A 22546-nucleotide genomic window follows, 5' to 3' on the forward strand; every position below is an offset into this window, starting at 1 on the left:
AGCCAGCATCACCCATGGCCATGGTAGAAGATGTTGCACATTAACTACAGGTGTCATGTAGTCTGTAACGTTACACCAATAGGCCCTTGTATGCTACCTGAAGGCGTCAAAGCTGCTCGACTCGAGATCTTCGCGATGTGTAAATGAGAAGGGAATGAAAGCCTCGAAACCTGTATGACTCCACAAAAAAAGTTTAAATTATTATAAAAATAATAAACAGGATTTGCGAGGAAAATGTCTGGCTAGCATTCCCGAATGACATTCTTGACATAATGCTGCTATGTAATCAAACTGTGAGTCATTTTCAGCTATTCACATAATAAATATAGTTGAATCTCAGTGATATGATTATTGTTGATGCAGATTATGGCATACAAGGACGCGCATATTTCGCTTAAAATGTTCGAAAAAGATTTAGCACTTACTGCTGCACTATTCATGGTCAAATTTCGTACATAGATTGAATTTTGGAGTTAGCGTCATTCAATGCAACACTTGGCACAGTTAATTGCCTGGTTTTTAAGAAAAATGGCCAAAGTTGCTTTCGTTTATGGGGATGAGAGCTGCTGCCATGACGGCGCAAGCATAAACTTGTATCGCCGCCTGTAAGTGCTGCAGAAAACCCTACCTGAAACACTGCAGAAAGCAGTGTTCCAGGGAAGGTTGCCATGTGTTCTAGAGGAGCGAGCAACATGCGACAAGCCTCCCTAACTGACGGCTTTCTGCAGCTGCTGGCAGGTGGCGACATAAGGTCATAAGGCTCAGGAACATGGATGAAAATAAATGGGCGGCTAAAGTGCACAAGTATCTCTACGTGAAAAGCGTGGACACAGAATGGAGGAAGAGGTCAAGGAAGTTGGCAACCAAGTACAGGATAATCGAAACTGTAAATAGACAACCAGGGGTCATCAGAAAGAAAGTGAGAGAAATAGAGACCGTGAATTGGATGCAAAGAATGGAAACGAAAAGGACAATGGAGATTTACAAGAATGAGAAGAAAGAAATTAGAACGGAAAATCTGTACGATAACACAAAGGGCAGTGCCTTGCTATTTGAGGCTCGAGCCGGTTGCCTAAGGACGAAAACATATTGGAACAAATATTCGGAACTAGATGAGACATGTGTATGCTGCAGTAAAGATCCAGAGACCACTCAGCACATCCTAATGGAATGCGACGGGATCCACCCAGCGAGAACCGTAGGTAACGTGCAACTCCCAGAAGCGCTTGGGTTTAAAGTGGAAGGAAACATAAACATATCAGCCGTAGAGATCAGCAAGAGACGATTAGAGTACTGGTGGAAAAAAAGCAGGGAAAAGATGGATACGACCTGATCTCTTAAAATCATAGGCAGCGGTACAACCTAAATTTTTGAAAAAGAAAGATAATGAGAGGTATACAAAAATGCTAGATAAAGAACATGTGTAGTATACCTGATTAAATCAAGCAGGCTAGGTGACTATTTGTCGCCACCCCGTTTCAAAGGGGATGCCAATAAATCATCATCATCATCATGTTAAACACCCTATGTAAGAAAAGTACCGCCATCCTTTGATCAACGCCGCTTCTCTCTCTCCTGTATCTCCGATTGGACGATGATAGCGCGCGCTTTTCACTTCTTTATATTTAGTTTTTTTTTTTTTTCGCCTCAGAGCCATGTTGAAAGTCCTCGGCGCAGCCGCAGTCGCCGGCGGCGGCGCGCGCCCGGCCTGAAAGCTTCAACGTAGTACTTTCTAGGTGCGCCACCGTCGACTTGGCTTTCGCAAGCAAAAAGTAAAGAAAAAAGCAAGCGCTTTAGGAGAGGAGGTGGCGGAGGAAAGAGTAGATGGCGGTACTTTTCTTATATAGGGACTTTAATACTTGTGCCGTCGCAGCAGCAGTTTGCATCCCCATAAACGTGGCAACTCTGCACTTTGTTCTTAAGAACCAGGCAATTAACTGTGCCAAGTGTTAGAATGAACGACACAGACTGCAAAATGCAATCTTTCTGCAAAACTTGAGCAAGAACAGTGCAGCAGTAAGCGCAAAATCTTTTTTTGGACACTTTAAGCGATATATGCTCGTCCTTGTATGAATTTGTAATGTTTCTTGGCAATGCATTGTGTACAAGATTTGAAGTTTTTGGTTACTTGTACAGTATAGACCACTTATAACGTAACCGCTTATAGTGCAGGACCGGATATAATACGGTCTTTTCAGACTTCCTTTAATTTTCCCATAGCACTCTATGTGTACGCGTATCGCTTATAGTGCACTTGCGGGACATGAAATACCGGTTAAGTGCGGCTGCCTGGAAGTTCGGCAGTCAACCTAGATGGCTCCCAGGCAAGTCCACGCAGGCACATGTCTGCATGGCAGGCTCATTGAGCTCATGTGACTTCAACCAACTGACCAGTACAGGTTAGTTGTAATTATAAATAAAATGCTCCGTCAAGCTTATCAAGTGCTGGGTAACGAAGGCAATGATTTATAAATGGCTCTTTTAGCAAAACCACTGGCTCATTTGCACTCAGACTCTGTGCCAGAGGTGGCATTTCACAATTCATTTTCACTTAAAAATATGTTTATATACAGTAGTCCAGCTTGTTTCACTCAGAATAAGACATAAATGCAAGTCATCTGATGTGACGTGGCACTGCAAGAGCAACTTCCTCTATGAAAGGAATGGCAGAGCCATCCATGACTGTTACATAGCATAGCTTGCCGTGTTTCACTGCAACATCAATAGAAGGCATCCGTATTCCATTGCCAAAAAGAAGTACACTTTTTATTGGGCATCACCATGGATGATGCATACATTCGGTTCATTCTTGACGAAACTCAAGATTACTGTGTCCAAACATGGCATTAAACACATTGCTCAGCAAAATGACACCTCTGTTCAAAATTTCAATGCAAACGAGCCAGAGGTCAGTGCGAAAGGGCCATTCATACGTGGCTCCTTGCATGTGCAACACATTATCTAATCATTTTACACCTTCTAGTGTTAAATTGCTGTTTGAAAACCTTTAGCATACACAGAAGATAGACTGAACAGCCCACACATGTACAGGATGCAGCCACAACTTTCACTGACTTGTCACTGGCGCAGACTCTGAAGCAGCCCATCAGGAATTCTGCCGCCTTCTCTAATGTCTCCCCGGGTTTGCCTTTGCTCTTTTTCGACAGCTGCATGTCGGCCTGGAGAAAGTAATATATATAGTGGAGTGTGCAATGAATGAATGAGTCAATGTATTTGTATTTTTTAATGAAGGTCAGAACTCTTTCTTTTCCGTACTGCAAAAAATAAGGAAAGTTGTTCCAAATTTACCCAAAAAAAATTTTTTTTGCTCAGTTTGTGGAGCCTTTCTTTTTGGACAAATGGTACCATTTTTACAGTTCAGTAAGGTTGCTTTAGTATTTCCCAAATTGCATGAAACAGAAGTTTAAAGAAGCCTTCTCTGCATCACATTGAGGTCTGGCGGCACAGCGCTTTGTGGGGGTACGATACACTACGAAGAATAATACCGAAAGAATACCTAAAAAGTGCCAGCCAGTTTTGAATACCTTAAAAAGTGCCAGCCAGCCAGTTTTGTAACACAAAACATTGTAGCATGTCACCAATTTTGGCAATCAGAAATAAAATTAAACCTGTAGGGTGTACTTTTACCGAATGGAATTTTATTTAGACCTAATGTCCACCGTCATCAATCTCAGACTGCTTTTGATCGGTTACGAACCAAAACATGTTGCCTTTCTTTCTGTCTATTGCATTTGATATTCTGCATTTCTCAAACCACCTTGTTACAATGCGTACGGGGTGGTGGTCCACACCTAGATCAACCATTTTGTGAGTTCATTCTGCGATGCATGCGAGTCTCCGAAGTACCGAAAACATCCGATGCAACTCTATTGCTTCCAGCATGGCCATATAAAAGTAACTTAACTTTTCAATGAGCTTTCCGAATTAAAGCCTGAAAACAGCACATCAGTGTTGCCATCTTAAGTGAAAAGTTGTTCTGTCACCATCTTATGATAACGATGCTGATGTTGCCTACAATCAATACAGAAAAAGCGCCTTTCTTTCTAAGTTTTATATCCAATTGCAATGCACAGACAATTCAAGCTTCAGATCAACTGAAAAAAAAAAAAAAGGGGGCTGTTCAGAATCAGTAAATATGGTAATCCTTCGCTCAGAGCTTCCGTTTTCATTTTCAATTTTCAGGCCAGAAGTTGTCAGTTTCAGTAGAAGATAATGTGTTCATATGGTTTCGCTGTCCCTTAAGGGTCATCAAGACAGACGCTGCAGTCACTAGGTTCAAGATCAGGCACATGCATGCTGACCAGTTGAAGTCTGAATTATGCGATGAAGTCCAATTGCAGAATCTAAATGATGAAAGTGTTAGCCCATAAAAATGTTTGGGTGCCTGCCGAACCCCTGAATCAAATCAACTGCGGTCAAATTAGCAAAAGTTTACTGTACTACGACTGTATGAAGCACAATGTTGTGTATGCTACTGTCACAATGAAACATATGAGCATTTACATTAAAATTAATTATTACTGAAATTTCATGGCAGAGAAGTATGACAGCTGATGCTTATCTCAAAAGTAGCATGAAAGTAGCCACCCAGTTATGAGAAGCTAATATTTGTAGCTGAGAAGACCCACGAATGGTGCATTCATGGCACAGTGTGCCCAAACTTGGAAAGTGAGGTGGCAATGGGGTTCCGGTGGCATGGTTCTTCTCGGATCTGATAAAAGAGTAATGTACTAGTATGTGTATCGCCCCGTGTCAAAAGCTGATAGCCCCGTGGAGCACTGGAAGCATCTAATTTCACACAATGCTCACCCGGTATGGTCATCCAGAATGCTGGTATAAAGAAATGCTTTTGTTGTCATTTAGAATCGCCTGCTTGCATACTGTGATGGGCATCATACGAGTCATTGCATCTACGTCTGTGGACATGACAATGAATTACCACTGCCAATTGCATTAGAAAAGCAGTAATCTTCCTGACGAAGATGTGGCATAAAAAAACACCGCATATCCACGGGGTGAATGATGATGAGTGGGCGAAGCTCCGGAGGGAATCATCGGTAAACCGTGAATCTTCCGTGTAATTCGCCCAGTCTCGCCGCACTAAATTGAACGATTGACTTCCACCAATGACACGCGCCATATGTGACGTCATTCCTATTTTATAACAGCGCCCTTCATTATAATTGCACCATCTCTCGCTTAAGGGGACGCTAGCACAAACGCGTTAGAAACGTGCAGTGCTCTCTAGTAAGGGGGAGAGGCCACAGCGTCTTACGCAGCCGTTTACACATGCCGGAACGTGCACCGCGTTTGCCGACGCCATCACATGACTGCTAAGAGAGTATAACCCCCGTATTCATAAACGCTCCTCGACTTGAACTTGACTTGCCACCGCCTTCAACGGGTTTCGAACGCGCTGCCCAAGGTGATGGCAAGTCAAGTTCAAGTCGAGGAGCGTTTATGAATACGGGGGTAAGGCGGAGAGGCCACAGCGTCTTACACCAGCTTCTTACACGGGCCGTAACGCGCTAGCACAAACGCGTTAGAAACGCGCAGTCTTTCGTTAATGTTGGGTATTTATTGTCATCGTGGTGCGTGTGTCCATGTGCGCTTCGTGGCGTAGTGGTTAGCGCCGCGCGCTCGGAAGCGAGGGGTCCCTGGTTCGATTCCGCGCTATGGACACAACTTTCGGAATTTTTTTTTTTCATAAAAGTAGACGTGGCTACCTACTACGACTACATACTACAGAGGAGGGACAGACCCACCACCCTAAGAAGCTTCGCCCCTAAAAAATATTTCAGTTCTTTTGCACAGGCTTCGGCTTACCAAGTGGTAACTTACTGCCCACATCGCATGCCTCCCCCCTTCCCTAATAGGCAATGTTGACCATGAATGCAGGCAACGATTATAATGATACAATGGATATACGAAGCAATTTCGGCTTTCCCTACAACTTTGTTATATTGAAGATTTACTGCGCTCAATTGCACCACATGAATTTTTTTTTTTCAGTTGATCTGAAGCTTGAATTATCTGTGCACTGCAATTGGATATAAAACTTAGAAAGAAAGGCACTTTTTCTGTATTGGTTGTAGGCAACATCAGCATCATTATCATAAGATGATGACAGAACATGATTCCAACCCAATTTTCACGCTAAAGTAGTGGCCAATTCATGTTCTGGCAAGTGGTAACTAGAGAGCGCCGGGAAATGCCTTTGTAGTGGCACAACCATCGGCTGCATGGTGCCCGAGAAAGCGTCGGCGAAGAACTCTGAGCTAGGCTTGAGCACCGGTACCATGTTCAGCCCACAGCACAGTGGACACTAGATAGGCTGATAATGATGAATGACAGGCAAATGTTCATACCTGAGAGGCAAATAACCGGAGGTCGAGGCAGACTGTGTACATGATGGGCAGGGCCCAGTTTTCTTCCTTGAGGGACTGGAAGATCTTGGTGAAAAGCTTGCGGCCAGAGAAAGCAGGCTGCAGTCAAGGGCAATCTACACAATGAGGGCCACCTGCTTGCTTGGCAGCTCCAGCTATCTACACAATTATCCACGCATTCAAACTGTGAATTTGCGAGGTACCTGAAGGAAATAAGTATTTCCGACCCTTTAATCCGCCGAGCTTGAAAGACGCAGCCGTCAGAAGTTTGTGCCGCTGTCACAAAAAGCGAACCCTACTGTGGCTTGCAATTTCTACTCCGCCGTTCCCAGGAAACTTTGCTTCTCTCTGTGGTAACTAGTCACATGTGTCAGCTTGTTCTGCTGATAACTGCTAGCTTTTCATCGCTCATGGTCGTTCACACTTGTTTTGCAGATATTTATTAACTATGACAAAAATTCTGTGCTGATGTCTTACTCAGTGTTATTTTTTAATAAAATGACAAATTATACATTTTTAATTTGGATCTTATGTGAAACAAAATTGGCAATAGAAAACAATTTTGGAATGTCATGCATTTCTTCAGGAAAAAGATGGATGGTTAATTAACTTTCAGTGGTGCTGTTTGCTTTATTAGGACATCACACACTTTATTTTATCCGCTGCACAGGCTCAGTGGTCCCGATGAATAGTGGGGCTTTAAATAGCCTACATTGTCACCCAACCAAAAAGCTTGAGTACTGACGAAGAGAAAGTTATGTTACGGGATTCGTAAAGCATATTTGCTGGCCATGAGAAATACTTTATTAACAGAAGAACTAAGCGTTACTTCAGAAGTATGTGTCCATCTTACAGACGCACAGCTTACATTATTCCAACACGCTGTGTCTACAAACATGCAAGAATGCTACAATATATGAAGCAAGATGTCAAGATAGGGACAGCACTTGCATAAACCATTGCTTTTAGTATATGGCCACACACAACAACAGGAGCAGTCAAAAGCCAAGTACTTTTTTAACAACTTTGCAACTTTCAGCAAGATCGCCTGTGGCAGCCTGCACAATGTTGTCACCTATGCTGGCTTACGTGAACAGGTGACAAACATGTACTTGTGAGACAAATCAAAATGTCTAATTAGAGAACAAAACTACAGTAACTGATATGAATTACTTTAACGCACATGTTAGACTACAGAACTTAAGCCCGTAAATGCTCAGAGGCGTATCCGTGTGGCAGGAATTCCAAGACCAACGCTAGTCTCGAGATACCGGTCTCGAAACTAGTCCATCGACAGCCAATGTAATTGCGGCCCATTGTGCGTTCACAATAAAGCCTTTCTTGCACAAGATCAGCGTTCCAGGACATTATTAAAACAAAGCCAATGCATTTGCTGAAATGTTAACGACAGATGTTTTGAAACTGACAGAAATATTTGGATTGCTACTTAAATAAGCCCCTGACTTGCTTAAATTCTGTAACTGCAACATGCGTTCTAATATAAATGTCAAACAAGTTCTTGTTAATTCATTAATATTTTTTGTTTCGTTAATTGTGATTGGTCCTTTAAGTGAAGTCAGCTTCTTCATGCAGCCCAAGTGGCCGAACTGCAATATCTTCGAGAGGTAATTTTTCAATATTCTCTCTAAAAATATGATCAGGCATAGAAATGTTTGGTCCACAAAGAGGAGGAAATATGGTATGCTTGTCACAGTGCTTCGCATGAAATGTTATCCACATGCTGCTACTGCAGGTACACTGTTTACGTTTGTTTTAATAATTTGTTGTACACATGACTTGAGAAGGAAGTGCTTGTTCAGAAATGTGCACATTGATAAAGAAGCTGTGCCAAGCTTGTCGTATCTTTGTCAGAAAGGTAACACATAGACTGTGAACACATTAAAGAGCCGATAATACTAACTGCATTCTTCATAGCACAATGCTAGAAATGTTCACTATCACTCAAACGCGAATGAATATTAGAAGAAAAAAAAAGAGAGAGAGATAGAACCGGACACTTCAGTTGCCCACCGCAGTCATACGTACTATAAGCAAAGGATATTGAACCAGGACAGCTTGCTCTTTGTAGGCATCCACAAAGCTGTAGTTGTTCATGTGGTACAAGCACCTGAAGCAAGTGAATGTGGATCACACTCAAGTGAATACAGCTAGCAACAAGGATGATAACAAGAAACAACCACACTAAATGAAACAACTTCAAAAAAGTATTGCGACTATGCACAACAAAAGTGGCCATGGTTCCAGACACTTCAATCAAGTTAACCCGTTTAACTTATACAGTGTAGACCGCTTATAACGTAAGTCGCCGGAGTCACGAATATCCGCACTATAAGCAGTAGAGCACTATAACCAAAGCAACAATTTTCAAGGCCCACACATATGCAAAACATGTGCACCGAGCCGCCACGCGTATGCGACAGTCGAGGAATGCGGCTAGAACGTTTGCATTCAATTTACAGTCGAATCTCGTTAATTCGAACCAAATCACGCGGCGTCGCCTCCGACCGGCATTGCTCCGGCACCGCCATAGAGTAAAAGCTTAAGAGAGACCCCTCAATGTCACGCACGAACAAAACAAAAAGAAGAAATAAAAGAAAACGCGGCGGAAATTTCACCCTCTCTCAAATGGCAAGGTCGCCGATTCTGCATTGCGCCGGAACATGCGTGTACGTGCCGACGTCTCAGCCACGCTACCGTAGCCACGCGTAGAAAATGGCAGTGAACCTTTCTTTCTCCTTTATGCTTCCTCTACTTTCTAGTGATGTGTTGACCTTGCACGCTCCGGCTACGGCGCAGAGGGAAGCAGCGGTGCTGTCCCAGGCCGGCCTACGAAACTGCCCCCCCCCCCCCCCCCACGCCGGCAAACGCCCGCTTCCCGATAACGGCAGAAAACGAAACTTCGGGGAGCTGGCGCTGGGCCGTCTGGAGCGGCGGCGCCTGCACGGCCGCGGGCGCGCACAATGACAGTCGAAAGTGAGGGAGCTACGAGGGAGGGCGAGGGGAGCCACCGAAGCGGCGGAGTTGCTGAGGCGAAATCCGCTTCCCTTCCGCCCTCCTCCCTCATATTCCACGGTCTCCGCGTGCCGGTGTCGCCCGCTCCCTGAAGTTTCGTTTAATGCCGTTATCGTGAAGCGAGTGTTGGCAGTTTCGTGGCCCTGGCTCGCTATGCGCGCTGTGACATTTCACGACTCGCACTCAAGATTCTGGTTTCAGCCTCACTGGCTGTTCGTTCGCACCACGTGCCCTTCTCCTCCACTTCGTCTCTCTTTCTTCCTCGAGCACTCCTTGGGGCGCCTGTTTGAGGGGAGCGTTCGCTGTCTCCGCTGACTTCCGTACTCCCAGGCAGCCGCACTGTAACCGGTATTTCGTTTCCCCGCAACTGTACTATAAACGATATGTGTATACATGGAGTGCTATGGGAAAATTAATGGGAGTCTGAAAAGACCGCACTATATCCGGTCCTGCATTATAAGCGGTTACATTATAAGTGGTCTATACTGTACATATCATAAATGAGTGGTATAATCTGCAACCAAGCCCACATGTCCACTAGACGCAAGACAACACTCGTTGCTTAAATGGGTTCTAGCCAAAGTGAGACGAGCTTAGAATTGGCGCAAGGGTGTTCTTCCTTTTTTTTTCTGATAGTTGTGTGTCCATATGTGAAATGAAGTGATGAAGTTAGAAAGGCCTTGCAAGACATGACCAGGGGAAAAGCGGCTGGAGAAGATGGAATAAAGGCGCAACCGCATGCACGCGATTTTTGAGCAACAGCGACAGGTTGTGCCGTTGCAGAGGGTGATCCGTCTCTGTCGCTGGTCGCGTTGCCGGTTTCTGGCCAGCCAGAAAATACCACTTGTCGCCCGGAAGTCAGCGCGACGACATCTGCTGGGGACAGCGATTGCGCAACAACATGGCAGCAATCAGTCTGCCCACTTCGATCTGAATTCGCTCTTGCAACTTGCTCTCTGCTGTGACAGCAAAAAATAAATAGTACAATCAGTCATCACTTCGTCTCATCGCTAGCTGAGGACAAATTATCGACAGTGTCTTGTTGTTATTATTGAAATTGGTTGTTTGTTTTTACGCTGTTAGGCCTGAGACGCCACCGAGAGCCGAGTTAAGTTTTACTCAACAGATGGCACCACGGCATTTTACGCTGGTGGCATCGGACGGATTTCCACTGGGATGATAGCATATTTTAGCTAGATCTAGATAAAACGTTGACCTTTTGATAAAATTTAGATTTCTTTATGCACGCACGATAACATTTATTCGCACAACAATGTAAATCTATCGCTACTCTTTTTTGCGATGTCGCGTTCATATGGTTGCTCCACGCCGCGACATGACAGCGCTGACAGGGTGTGCCTGTCGCGTCGCTTGAATATCGCGTGCATTCGGTTGTGCCTTAACAGTCGATTTAATCAAAGACTAGAGGAGATATCGTGCTTGAAAAGATTCCGGCCCTTATTACACAATGCCTCACGACTTCAAGTGTACCAGAAAGCTGGAAGAACGCCAACATTATACTAAACCATAAGAAGGGAGACGTTGAAGAATTATAGACCCATTAGCTTGCTTTCAGTATTGTAAAAAATATTCACCAAGATAATTTCCAATAGAATCAGGGCAACACTTGACTTTAGCCAAACAAGAGAACAGGCTGGCTTCAGGAAGGGATATTCTACGATGGATCATATCCATGTCATCAATCAGGTAATCGAGAAATCTGCGGAGTACAATCAACCTCTCTATATTGCTTTCATAGATTATGAAAAGGCATTTGATTTAGTAGAGATAGAAGCAGTCATAGAGGCATTACGTAATCAAAGAGTACAGGAAGCATACGTGAATATCTTGACAAATATCTACAATGATTCCAGAGCTACCTTGGTTCTCCGCAATAAAAGTAGAAAGTTACCTATCAAGAAAGGGGTCAGGTAAGGAGACACAATCTCTCCAATGCTATTGAGTGCATGTATAGAAGAAGTATTCAAGCTCTTAGACTGGGAAGGCTTGGGAGTGAGGATCAACGGCGAATATCTCGGCGATCTTCGGTTTGCAGATGACATTGTCCTATTCAGCAACAATGGGGACAAATTACAACAAATGATTGAGGACCTTAACCGAGAAAGTGTAAGAGCGGGGTTGAAGATTATTATGCAGAAGATGAAGATAATGTTCAATTGCCTGGCAAGGGAACAAGAATTCAGGATCGCCAGTCCGCCTCTAGAGTCTGTAAAGGAGTATGTTTATGTGGTTCAATTACTCACAGGAGACTCTGATCATGAGAAAGAAATTTATAGAAGAATAAAATTGGGCTGGAGTGCATACAGCAGGCATTGCCAAATGCTGACTGGGAGCTTACCACTGTCGTTGAAAAGAAAAGTGTACAATCATTGCATTCTAGCAGTGCTAACCTATAGGACAGGAACTTGGAGGTTAACGAAGAAGCTCGAGAACATCTTAAGAGATAGGGAAAGAGCAGTGTGGATCAGAGAGGATAGCCGATATTCTAATCGACATTAAGAGAAAAAAATGGAGCTGGGCAGGCCATGTAATGTGTAGGATGGATAACAGGTGGATCATTAGAGTTACAGAATGATACCAAGAGAAGGGAAGCGCAGTAGGAGACTGGCAGAAAACTAGGTCGGGTGATGAAGATGGGAAATTTGCAGGCACAAGTTGGAATGAGCTAGCGCAAGACAGGGGTAATTGGAGATCGCAGGAAGAGACCTTCGTCCTGCAGTGGACATAAATATGACCTGATGATGATGATGTGAAATGATGTTGCCAAGATGGTGCCACCAGAAGCGTAATGAATTTCAGGCAGCCTTTATTTCAGGTCTATTATGACCTTGTTAAATTAAGTTGTGGGGTTGAAAGTCTCGAAACCGCACAGTTGGCTATGAGAGAAGCTGTAGACAAAGGTTCCGAATAATTTTGAACACTTTGTTTTTTTTTATGTGCGCCTAAATATGAAAGAATTAATTGTTGGGCTAGTTGGTTTTCCATAACTGAACAAGTAACTTAGCGCAATAAAAAACACAGGCACAGGAAAGGGAGACAAAGACAATCGCTAAGACAAAAAGGCTAAGACAAAGACAAGCGCTTGTCTTTATCTCCCTTTCCCGTGCCTGTGTTTTTTATTGTGCTAAGTTACTTGTTCGCCTAAATATAAGTACACAGTAAATGCGGCTGCGTTGGTTGGGAATCGAACCTGCAACCTCATACTTAGCAGAATTCCATAGTCTCCAAGCCACCGCTCACCTTGTTAAACATTTATTTGTGGTAGTTTCACTTGTTTTCAAATGCTGAACACTACAATATCAGGTGCTGCAGATTAGCGACGCATAAGGATTTAGAGAATGCGCATCAACTAGGGACTATAATATTTATACCCCTTCTTTGGTCTGCAAGGATCTGCCATCTATGTATGATGCTTGAGGTAGTGGCTGTGTTGGCCAGTGCCTTGTTAATAAAAATTTCCTGGGATCTACTTAGTATCAGATCCTTTACCACAGGGTATTTTATCCGACTGCTGCTCAGCCACTGCCAGGTTTCTTTCACGTATGGGTTCAGCGTATATTTCATGCTCTATAGAGGCAAGTTCTTTGTCCTCGCTTACTCTCGATTTAGATTTCATCAACGGCTCATAGATACAGTGGAATCTCAATGATACGATCACGGCTAATACGAATTTCCGGATGATATGAATTTTTCTGTGGTCCCGGCCGAGCCCCATTACTTTGCAACATGCTAGAGAACGGCTTATACGAATAAACGCCGCCCCACCGACGGCCGCGAAAGAGAACAGCGTGCAGTCACGCGCTTTCTCCTTTTCTCTTTTGGTGCGGAGGCGCGGACACAGCGCCGGACAGCGCGGAGGCCGCGACTGAGCGCGAAGAATTTGACGCGGTGGCGCTTTTCTTGCTTTTGCGCTTTTCCCCATGCAGGCGTCGGGAAGTGTGGTCTATCGCTTCAACGGAAACTGAGCGGTGTAAGCACAGCGCATACAAAGGTCAGAGCCGTGTGGAGATCGCTTTCGAGATACGGTGCGCGCGACAACCCCAACAGCCGGCACAGGCGCAAAGTACAAGAACACATTTGTTGGCAGAGTAGAAGCCCCCCCACCCGCTTCCTCCTTCCTGCGCTGCCTTCCCGATTTGCTCCTTTCGCATGGGAGATTGCGTCGCCAGTTAACCTTGTGCCCGGTTGCAAGATACGCATTTGGTGCCCCACAGCACAGCGTTGCCCCCCCCCCCTTCCCTCCCTCCCATACCCCCCGGCTTTTCGCGCGACAAAAGCAGGGCCGGGCTCGACTGGCGCGCCCGGCCATGACGGAAGTTGCATTTGCTCTCCGCTGTGCGTTCGCTCTCCGTGCGTGAAGGCGCGTGTCCCCCGCGCGAAAGGCATGCTTTCACTTGCACATACGGCGCGCGGTGACGATTTTATTACCCTTGGACTCATGCTCCTCCTCCGCATCGCCCTCGTTGATCTCCTCTCCCGTCGGTGGGCGCACCTCGTTGAGAAGCGTGCTCGCTACCGCCCTTGTCGGCGAGATTTTCCCAGTGGAAGCCGCATTATAACCGGTATTTCGTCTCACGGGGCTGCACTGTAAGTGGTATGCGTATACATGGAGTTCTATGGGAGGGTAAACGGGAGTAGGAAAAGGCCACGTTGTAGCCAGTTCTGCACTATAAACAGTTACGTTATAAGTAATCTATACTGTAAATGCTTTTTACATGCGTGTGCCCGAGTGAGTTCACCTCCGACTCTTTAATTTAGCTAGTTTTAATTGTGTTTCGATGATACGAATTTCGGCTAATACGAATATTTTCCGTGACCCCGTGAGATTCGTATCGTCGCGATTCCACTGTATTCTCATCTGTCAAAGTTAGGATGGAACAACCTAAACTAGTTTGCCATGGCTTCCCTGCCAGGGCGGGAGAGTTACAATATATGCATTTTACCTACTGTCAGAAGTTGAACTTGTGTGTTTAGAAGATCTCTCCATTGATGGCACAACTGATATGCAATGGTCTCTTTTGCACGAGTTGCTCTTGTAGAGGCAGTGAGTGCACTGAATACACAAAATGAGGCAGGGGGTGTGTAAGGATGGTGCACTCGGGCAAACACGAACAGATGTCACTCTAAGACTACGCACTCACTGTCACAATGCAAGCGAACGCTTCCCTCCGTGTCTAGGAAACTTAAGATTATGCGACCACCAACACTAGACGCACGGGAACACAATGAGCATCCAGGCACCAACCGTCTCGGCTTGGCCTTTGCGCTTGCCGCAGATGGCCTCCGAGATACAGTGCGCGGCCTTTGTATGGACGAGCGTGAGCTAGTGGGAGAGGCATGTGCTTAATCACATTGCCGCACATTCACTCCTACCCCATCCCCTTTGTGCAGAAGGAATCGTCAGCTCTCATGTTTCTCAGAGTGCTGCAAGCTGCCGTGTGCCTCACGACCTCCCCAAGTTGTTTACCAATGTGACAATCAGTACAGCGGTGTTTCCTGCCTGCTGCATCCCAACGCGTGTACTTTGACGCCATTTTTGTCGTTCAGACCTTTTATGCGGAAGGACGATTGAAGTAAATTGTGCCTTGACCGACATTTTTATACCTTTTTGCTAAATTTACTAGCATACAGACTCCAAGTACATGCTTGAAATGGTCGGAAACTTCGTTAAATAGAAACCATGTCATAATATTACTTCACTAAATGTTGAAAAAATATGTGGTTTTCAATGAAACTAAGATTGGGATACAAAAATAGTTTGTTACATCACGAATTTCGTTAAATCGAGGTACATTATATCAAGGTTTGACTATATGTGCGTTCTTGTTTTGAGGTTAGCTGAACCAATTTTAACAAATCTAGAGACAGTACTTCGCAACCTTACACACTGTCCAAGTACCAACCTTAGGTGTTGACAGACCACTTCGTCCCACGGGGCGTCCATGACGCGTTGTACTGCTGGCTCGGGGTCTTCCACCTGGAGCCGAGAGCTTGCGCTGTGCGCATGCTTGCATGACAGCAGCTCCTGCAATGTGAACACGAATGCTGTATTGCAATATTCTGGATGTCTTACCGTAGGACATGAACACACTGCCCATCCCACATTCCAGCCTTGTACCGTGAAATGGTACAGGAAAAAAATGAGCAGAAGCGTGTGCCAGTCCCCGACATGCAATGTATCACTGAGGCACTTGTAAGAATTTTTGGCACATACGGTGTAAAAATCACCCATGTGCCAACAAGGAAGTCAACAGCTCATACGAATGAGAGGTCCCTTAGGAGTCTCAAGGTGTCCAGGGGTAATTTACACGTCCTACATAGCACCAGAATGGCATCAGAAAAGGAAACGTGAGCTTGAATGCCTTTGGATGGCATCACATATCTACTAACTACATCACTGACAGGGATTCTACTGGTGTATTCACGAAAGATAAGCATCCATCTTCATGTCTGCTCGTAGAGTAATTGTGTGTCCAATTGAAAACACGCGAGTATAAACCTGACGCTAGGTAAGATTTCCGTGATATACATCCGTACTCTGCATAAATAGCCTGACCCCATCGCGTTGCTTTTCACCGTAAACAAGGAAACCATAGACCTCTTGCATAATGCCGACAACCCTGTGCGCACATTGGGTTCCTGCCATCATCGTGAAGGGAAGACATTCGGGCAAGCACAGGATGGGCGTAGGAAGTTTATGGGCCACACAGGCTCTGCTACAGCTCTCACTGAGTTTGCTGCGGTGTCCTGACATACACATAGTGTGTTCGCTGCATAACATGTCCTTAAAATGCAAGCTTGGTTCCGTGCAGCAGGATAGGTAGAATATATCTTACCATGTTCCTGTGCTTGCACCACGAAGGCGTCGTTGACTGTACTACAATGCAAAAGCAGTGTTGGGAAGAAGCCTTATTTTACTGCAGGAGCTACAAGTTTTTTCCCGTCTAATGTAATTCCCAATTCCATATGAGAGCAAATTATACGGAAATAGAAGCGTGGCATGCTGCGATATGGTGATATCTTATGCACTGGTGTAGCAATCCAGTGCCGTCATATAGCATGGCCGAAGTGGCTTTTAGACTGCTCACTTACATTTCTCATGACGGTGCCGAAGCTGAAGTACTAACTCCTTTGCACTTTCTGCCATGTAGACATCCTACTGCTCTTCCTCAAGTTAGCGAGAACTTGGCAAGTAGCACAGACACACTGCGCGCCTGGAGATGTAGACAACAAAAAAATTTGGGGTAGCTTGCACTAGTGGCGCAAGGCTAAAGACACAGCGGAGCTGATCGGTTCCTAGCTGGTCCTGGCTATACGAAGTGATGCTAAGTTATATGAAGTAATGCCAAGTCGTCGTTCTGCAGTGGATTCTTCGGCTAACCATGCTGGGTCCAATCGGCGTCGACGCTGACAGTCTCGCTTAGCAGCGCGCCGCAATTTTCGGTAAGCGGCTTCTTCCTCGGCAGTGCAAACCTTCCTTGTTATCCCCATGTCTAGGTCTGATGCACTGCCGCTGCGCACCAGCTTTCATACGGAACGAAGGAGCGCATGCACAGTTGGCCGTGATGTCATGTCTGACTCGCGGCGCAGGCGCAGTAGTGCGCGCGCAGCTGGTGGCGAAGTCGTAGGGGGAGTGGGGCGAAAGCTATGCACAGTGTACGGGCGGCGAGCGCAGACGCACCGGGATGACGTCGCGGCGCATACGCAGTAGCGCGCAGCTGGCGGCAGCTCGGCGGAGCCGTGTATGTGTCGGGCGAAGCAAGCGCGCACCTGCGCCGGAGGTTACTAGGCAACGCGAGGTGACGCCATCGCTCCGCAGAGTTTTTTCCATCTACGACAGACAGATTATGCTCGACATACACAGCTCTGCAGTTAAAATTCTCTGCTGAAATGATTAGTGGCAATGCAGCCAGCTGCGGAGGCAGACGACGACGACGAATGCGGGAGCAGTGGCACAAACTGCGTGCCAAGCACGAGCGCGTGCGGACCACCTGTGCACATAACACCCCGCTTTTAAGGGAGCGTATTATGAACTGACAGTGGCTGAATCGGTTAGCGTGGTGGTCTCGCAAACCGAAAGTCGGCGGTTAGAATCCGCAGCCCGACAAGCAATTTTTATTTTTGTGCGGCTTGAGAGTGTTTTTTTTTTTTCTGTCTACGACAGACAGATTACGCTCGGCATAAACAGCTCCGCTGTGAAAAACGTGACTTTTGGCAGGGCTGGTATAAAGAATACATCTTGACACTAAGACGCACGCACAGCAGGTTACAGAAGCTTGGCAACAGTTTAAAGAGTGATGACGAAGTACCTATTACGCTTTGGAAATTAGCTAAAGTAGCTTAAATCTTTAAGGGGCATGATGCATCAAGGAGAACAAAGTGAAGATGGGCTCACAATGAAGAGAATGCAGATCTTAGGCTTGGAACGTTGCGTTTGGCATCTTTCGACAGCTTAGTGCTCTGCGCCAATAAATCCTGCAGAAGTATCTTTTCTCCCATCGCACATGGCTTTAGGCGAGTGACGCGCAGTTTACAACGGTGCTGTAGCTCACGAGTGCGAAAAACAGATAACTAGCCATGTGTTCACTGTACACGTTTGTTTAGCTGAGCTTCACTTTTAGAATTAGCGAAGAATACGGACGAACAGTGAGCACTCGCCCTTCACGATGGTGGCGGGAAATCAATGCGCACAGAGGGTTGTTGGCATTATGCAAGAGGTCTATAGAAGCCTCAAAAATTAACTAAATTACACGGGGTGCTGTATATCTTGCTGCGCATGTTCGAAAAAAGGTTTTCACTCACCGCTGCACTGTTCTTGCTCCAATTTTGCAGAAAGATCACATTTTAGAATCTATGTCGTTCAGTCTAACACTTGGCACAATTAATTGTCTGCTTTTTAAGAAAAAAAAAACAGCAAATTTGTCTTCACTTATGGGGATGCGAGCTGCTGCCGTGACGTCGTAAACATAAATTTGTGTCGCCGTCTGCTGGCAGCTCCTGACGTCGTTTAGTACAGCACTTGCCACAGTTTTTTAAGAAAAACCTGCTTTTTAAGAAAAAAAAGTGCAAATTCGCCTTCACTTATGGGGATGCGAGCTGCTGCCGCAACGTTGCAAGCATAAAATTGTGTTGCTGGCAGCGACATAATTTTATGCTTGCGACTGTCGCGGCAGCAGCTCGCATCCCATAAGTGAAGGCAAATTTGTCGTTTTTTTCCCCCTAAAAACCAAGCAATTACCTGTGGCAAATGTTATACTAAGCGGCATAGATTCCAAAATGCGATCTTTCTCCAAAATTCGAGCAAGAACAGTGCAGCGGTGAGCGCAAAACCTTTTTTCGAACATGCGCAGCGAAATATGCAGCACCCTATATTCGCAATGCACACGAACTACAGGTGGCGCGCGAGGCGATCCATGATGGCGGACCGAGAGAGTATCAGAATAGGCGACTGCGGCGTCCGTGTGGTAGCTCGCCGGGCTTTTTGTCATCTTTCTCGTCGCACATCGAGTGTATTCCTTTCTTTTTTTTTTCAGATTTTATTCTCATCGGCTGCGGAATGCCGCTGCATAACGAGAAGTGCATTCGTGCTTGTTATTTTATGACATGAATTTACTCGCGAAGAAGCGACGCTGTTGCACCGCATTAGAACCGACTCCGCGTACATTCCAGCTCGGTTATTCAAGACTGGGCTTTGCATTTCCCCACTCTGTGCCTTCTTTGGTGACATTGGCGACATCGAATATCTTCAGTTGGCTATGCCCGCAGTTTGACACAGAAAGAAAAGCGATGGTCGACCGCCTGCAAAAGAGCGGTCTTACGCACTCCAGGACCTTTGAAGACGTCGTTTTCCCTGGAGGGCCCGCGGAAATTAGGAAGAAAGCGCAACGATTGCTGATAACCTTCCTGCGAGACACGGGGCTCATCGACACCTGGTGACACACCCCTGATCTCAACTCAAAAGAGGATCAGGCGGAACAATTGCCGGCTATGTATGCCAGGCTAACCCCGCCTGCTTCAACATCAGCACCACCACCACCTACAGCGAATGATGCCCTTAACCTTACTGAAGGATGTAGGCGACGTGAAGCGTATCTAGAACGAACGCTACGGCAAGAGTGCAGCGTTTTCGGTTTAAGCCAGAAAAAGACCACCGATCTTGTTTTGAAATCAATCAAAAAAGGCCAGTGCAAGCAAATATGCCACAGAGCAAGCGATCGGCGCGAAGCTCCGAACCTAGTTAGGCTCGAAAACCAGACCCCAGCTGCCTAAATGGCTCTACAAATAATCAACTGTTGCGAGAGCGTTTGGGCAGCCTTATTTACAAATATTAGGCTGTAGCGGTAGCGTTCGGACGTCGCTAGGCATTGGTGCGAATTTGTTACCTTGTCTTTTCATGCCACATTGAACGCGCCGTTCACGTAAGCTACAACTACCATATCATAAAAGCGTAATGTTTATGCTTTCGTGAGCAATGTCAACGATTAGCATTCTGCTAACCGATGTTGCTCCAGAAGAAGTCTTCAGCGACGAAGTATGCGCTACAAACTTTCATTGGTGGAGTCACAGGCTTGCCGATCCGGAGCTTCACCGCCAACTTCTTAGATACGTTTCCAGCGGAAACAAACGAAGGCTTATCTCATCCTTCGCCGCTCGGTTAGTGCACTGAGGCACGCAACACTTTTTTTCCTTCCATGGCGTATGCAGAAGCTGTTAACAAAACAGAAACGTGCCCGCGCATAGAGAGCCACACGGTAACACTGTGCCATTGACTGTGCGGATACTCTTTGAAATATTTCTACCATCGAATTACGTCCCTGCAGCATGGCCTTCGTTACCACTGTGGTCTCTGCATTCACCTCGAATATGCCTCACCATTCCAGGCGTGAATTAGAAGGCACAAATGCCGTCAGCAGCATTGAAGCAGGCAGCATTATTGCTACTACATGAGGTCCACAGTGACTGCTTACATGTTTACACAGATGGGTCGGTCATGCACTCCAGTTCAGCAGCTACAGTATTTGTCCCAGCAAAATCTACAGTTATAAAATTCCGGACATCGCACTTGACATCGACGACGGCTGTCGAACTTACAGCTCTGTGTGCAGCAATGAAATTTATCAAACAGGAACCACCCCAGAAATGGTCTATCTTCTGCGATTTCAAGGCCGCCCTCCAGAGTCTGCTCTCTGCACTACGCCGTGGACCCCACGAACGACTTGTCGCGGACACACGCGAAATTTACCATCAGGCAGTTGACAAAGGACATGACATTTTCTTTCAATGGCTTCCAAGTCACTGTGGTATCTTTGGAAATGAGCAAGCAGGACTGCAGCCGCTCGATCCTCACATACCAGTACCGATTGCGTCGCTATCCCTATGTCCAGAACAGACAGCAGCAAGAAAGCTCCGTGCGCTTGCTCGCGAGCTTACTGTTAGCCCACTGGAATTCAACGGACTTTAAAAACCAGCGCCTCTGTTCCCTGGATCCTAATCTGAAGTTCCGCCTTCCACATGGCTTACCACGACGGGAGGTAACTCTCATTTGTCGCCTAAGACTTGGAGTAGCATTCACCAACGCGTACTCCTACCTGATGGGAATGGCCACAAGTCCAGATTGTGAAACTTGCGGGTGCAAAGAGACGATAGCACATCTTCTGTGTGATTGTCGTCGTTTTAGTGCACAAAGGAAAGTCTTCAGAACCACGCTCGACAAGATACAGCCGTCCCCTTACGGAAGCCAGAATTCTTGGTCCCTGGTCCCAGCCGACGTCGGAACGAACTGCTTTAAAAGCGCTAGTACGCTTTTTGAAAGAAACAGGACTTCATGAAAAACTATAGAATTGTGCGGACAGATGTGTTTTTTTTTGTTCTTTTTTGTTTTGTTTTCTTTTCAATCTTCTCTTGTTTTCTAATCTTTTCTGCCCTTACCCCATCCCCCCGTGCAGAGTAGCCAACCGGACACTTAACCTGGTTAACCTCTCTGCCTTTCGCCTCTTATTTTCTTTCCTTCCTTCCATGAAATATTTCTTTCGCTGGCCACTACGCGGCGCGACCGTCTGTGTGCATTGCGAATATATGTCTCTTACTACCTTAGGAAAGTGCTTTATTATTTTTTGGCTGTGTAATATCTTCGTCTCACGAGTTCCTGCAGAACATTGGACTACATTCAAACTTTTTGTCAATTCACGGAGTTTACATGAAGTTTTGAAGCTGCTTTACAGGTAACAGCAACTATCGCCTGGAAGAGTACTTAGCTCCTTGTGGGCACTGCGAAGCTCAGATTTCAGTGAGGACTCTACTATCCTTCTAGTTCAGTCCTCAGTCCTTAGAATAGAGTCCTACGGCCTTCGAGCGCTGCGAGTGGCACACACGGTGCGCCACTAGGCCCAATGACTGCTACCTCGAGCTCCAGCTTAAACTTCCGGCAAGACACACGTGCAGAAGGTTCGGTTCTCCTGTCAACAGCGGCATCGTAAGACTCGCAGTAAATTAGCCTCGCGGCTCCACAAGAACACTACAACAGTCCGCGCCGCTGCACTCACTTTAATATGACTGCCGGCACAGCGCTTACTACCGACTCCGGTTCGTGCGTGCACGGACTACCAGTTGTCGAAAGTGTCACTACACACTCACTTCATGTAGGGGATAACGCTGAATGTAGCCGGAGGACTTACCGCAGCTTTCTTGCCCCTTCCCTGCTGCAAAGCTTCGTCGATCTGCGAGCAAATGTAGAGAGTCACACTCGCGCGTTATATTCAGACGCATAACTACATATGCATCTGCCGCACAACGCCGATCACACACGCCACCACGTTTCGCAATGTCGTATGAGCACACTAACCTGCTGCAGATACTGGTTCATCGTGGTGTGAGCCATGGCTACGAGAATAGAAACCAAATCGCGCCTGATAATGTAAGTTCACAGGCTTAAAAAGACGAAATACAAGAACGCAAGCTTGGAAGACGCGTTTGTTTACAGCGAAAGCGCCGCCATTGATGGATTAGCTTGAATGTTTACTTGGATTGGATCGACGTTGATTTTTCACGTGGTGCTACTGCGGTTGTATGTGCCCAAGGAGGTTGCA

The 22546-nt window shown here is 46.0% G+C and overlaps 2 protein-coding genes across 2 annotated transcripts in view; both read right to left on the reverse strand.

Moving 5' to 3' along the window:
- The window catches only part of LOC119441655 (PCI domain-containing protein 2), a 49997-nt gene extending 27511 nt beyond the window's left edge, over positions 1 to 22486 (reverse strand). The window contains exons 1-6 of the mRNA XM_037706254.2: positions 22303 to 22486; positions 22136 to 22177; positions 15365 to 15486; positions 8470 to 8535; positions 6390 to 6486; positions 3076 to 3179 (exon numbers count right to left, since the gene is read on the reverse strand). Of these exons, the coding sequence (XP_037562182.1) occupies positions 3076 to 3179; positions 6390 to 6486; positions 8470 to 8535; positions 15365 to 15486; positions 22136 to 22177; positions 22303 to 22338 (467 nt within the window). The 5' untranslated portion in view covers positions 22339 to 22486. The remainder of the gene's footprint in view (positions 1 to 3075; positions 3180 to 6389; positions 6487 to 8469; positions 8536 to 15364; positions 15487 to 22135; positions 22178 to 22302) is intronic.
- LOC125943110 (uncharacterized) overlaps positions 1 to 22546 on the reverse strand; it is a 492224-nt gene that overhangs the window by 245985 nt on the left and 223693 nt on the right. The window lies entirely within an intron of this gene.

Source organism: Dermacentor silvarum, chromosome 2 (genome assembly GCF_013339745.2).
Source record: "Dermacentor silvarum isolate Dsil-2018 chromosome 2, BIME_Dsil_1.4, whole genome shotgun sequence".
In the NCBI taxonomy this organism is placed as follows: domain Eukaryota; kingdom Metazoa; phylum Arthropoda; class Arachnida; order Ixodida; family Ixodidae; genus Dermacentor; species Dermacentor silvarum.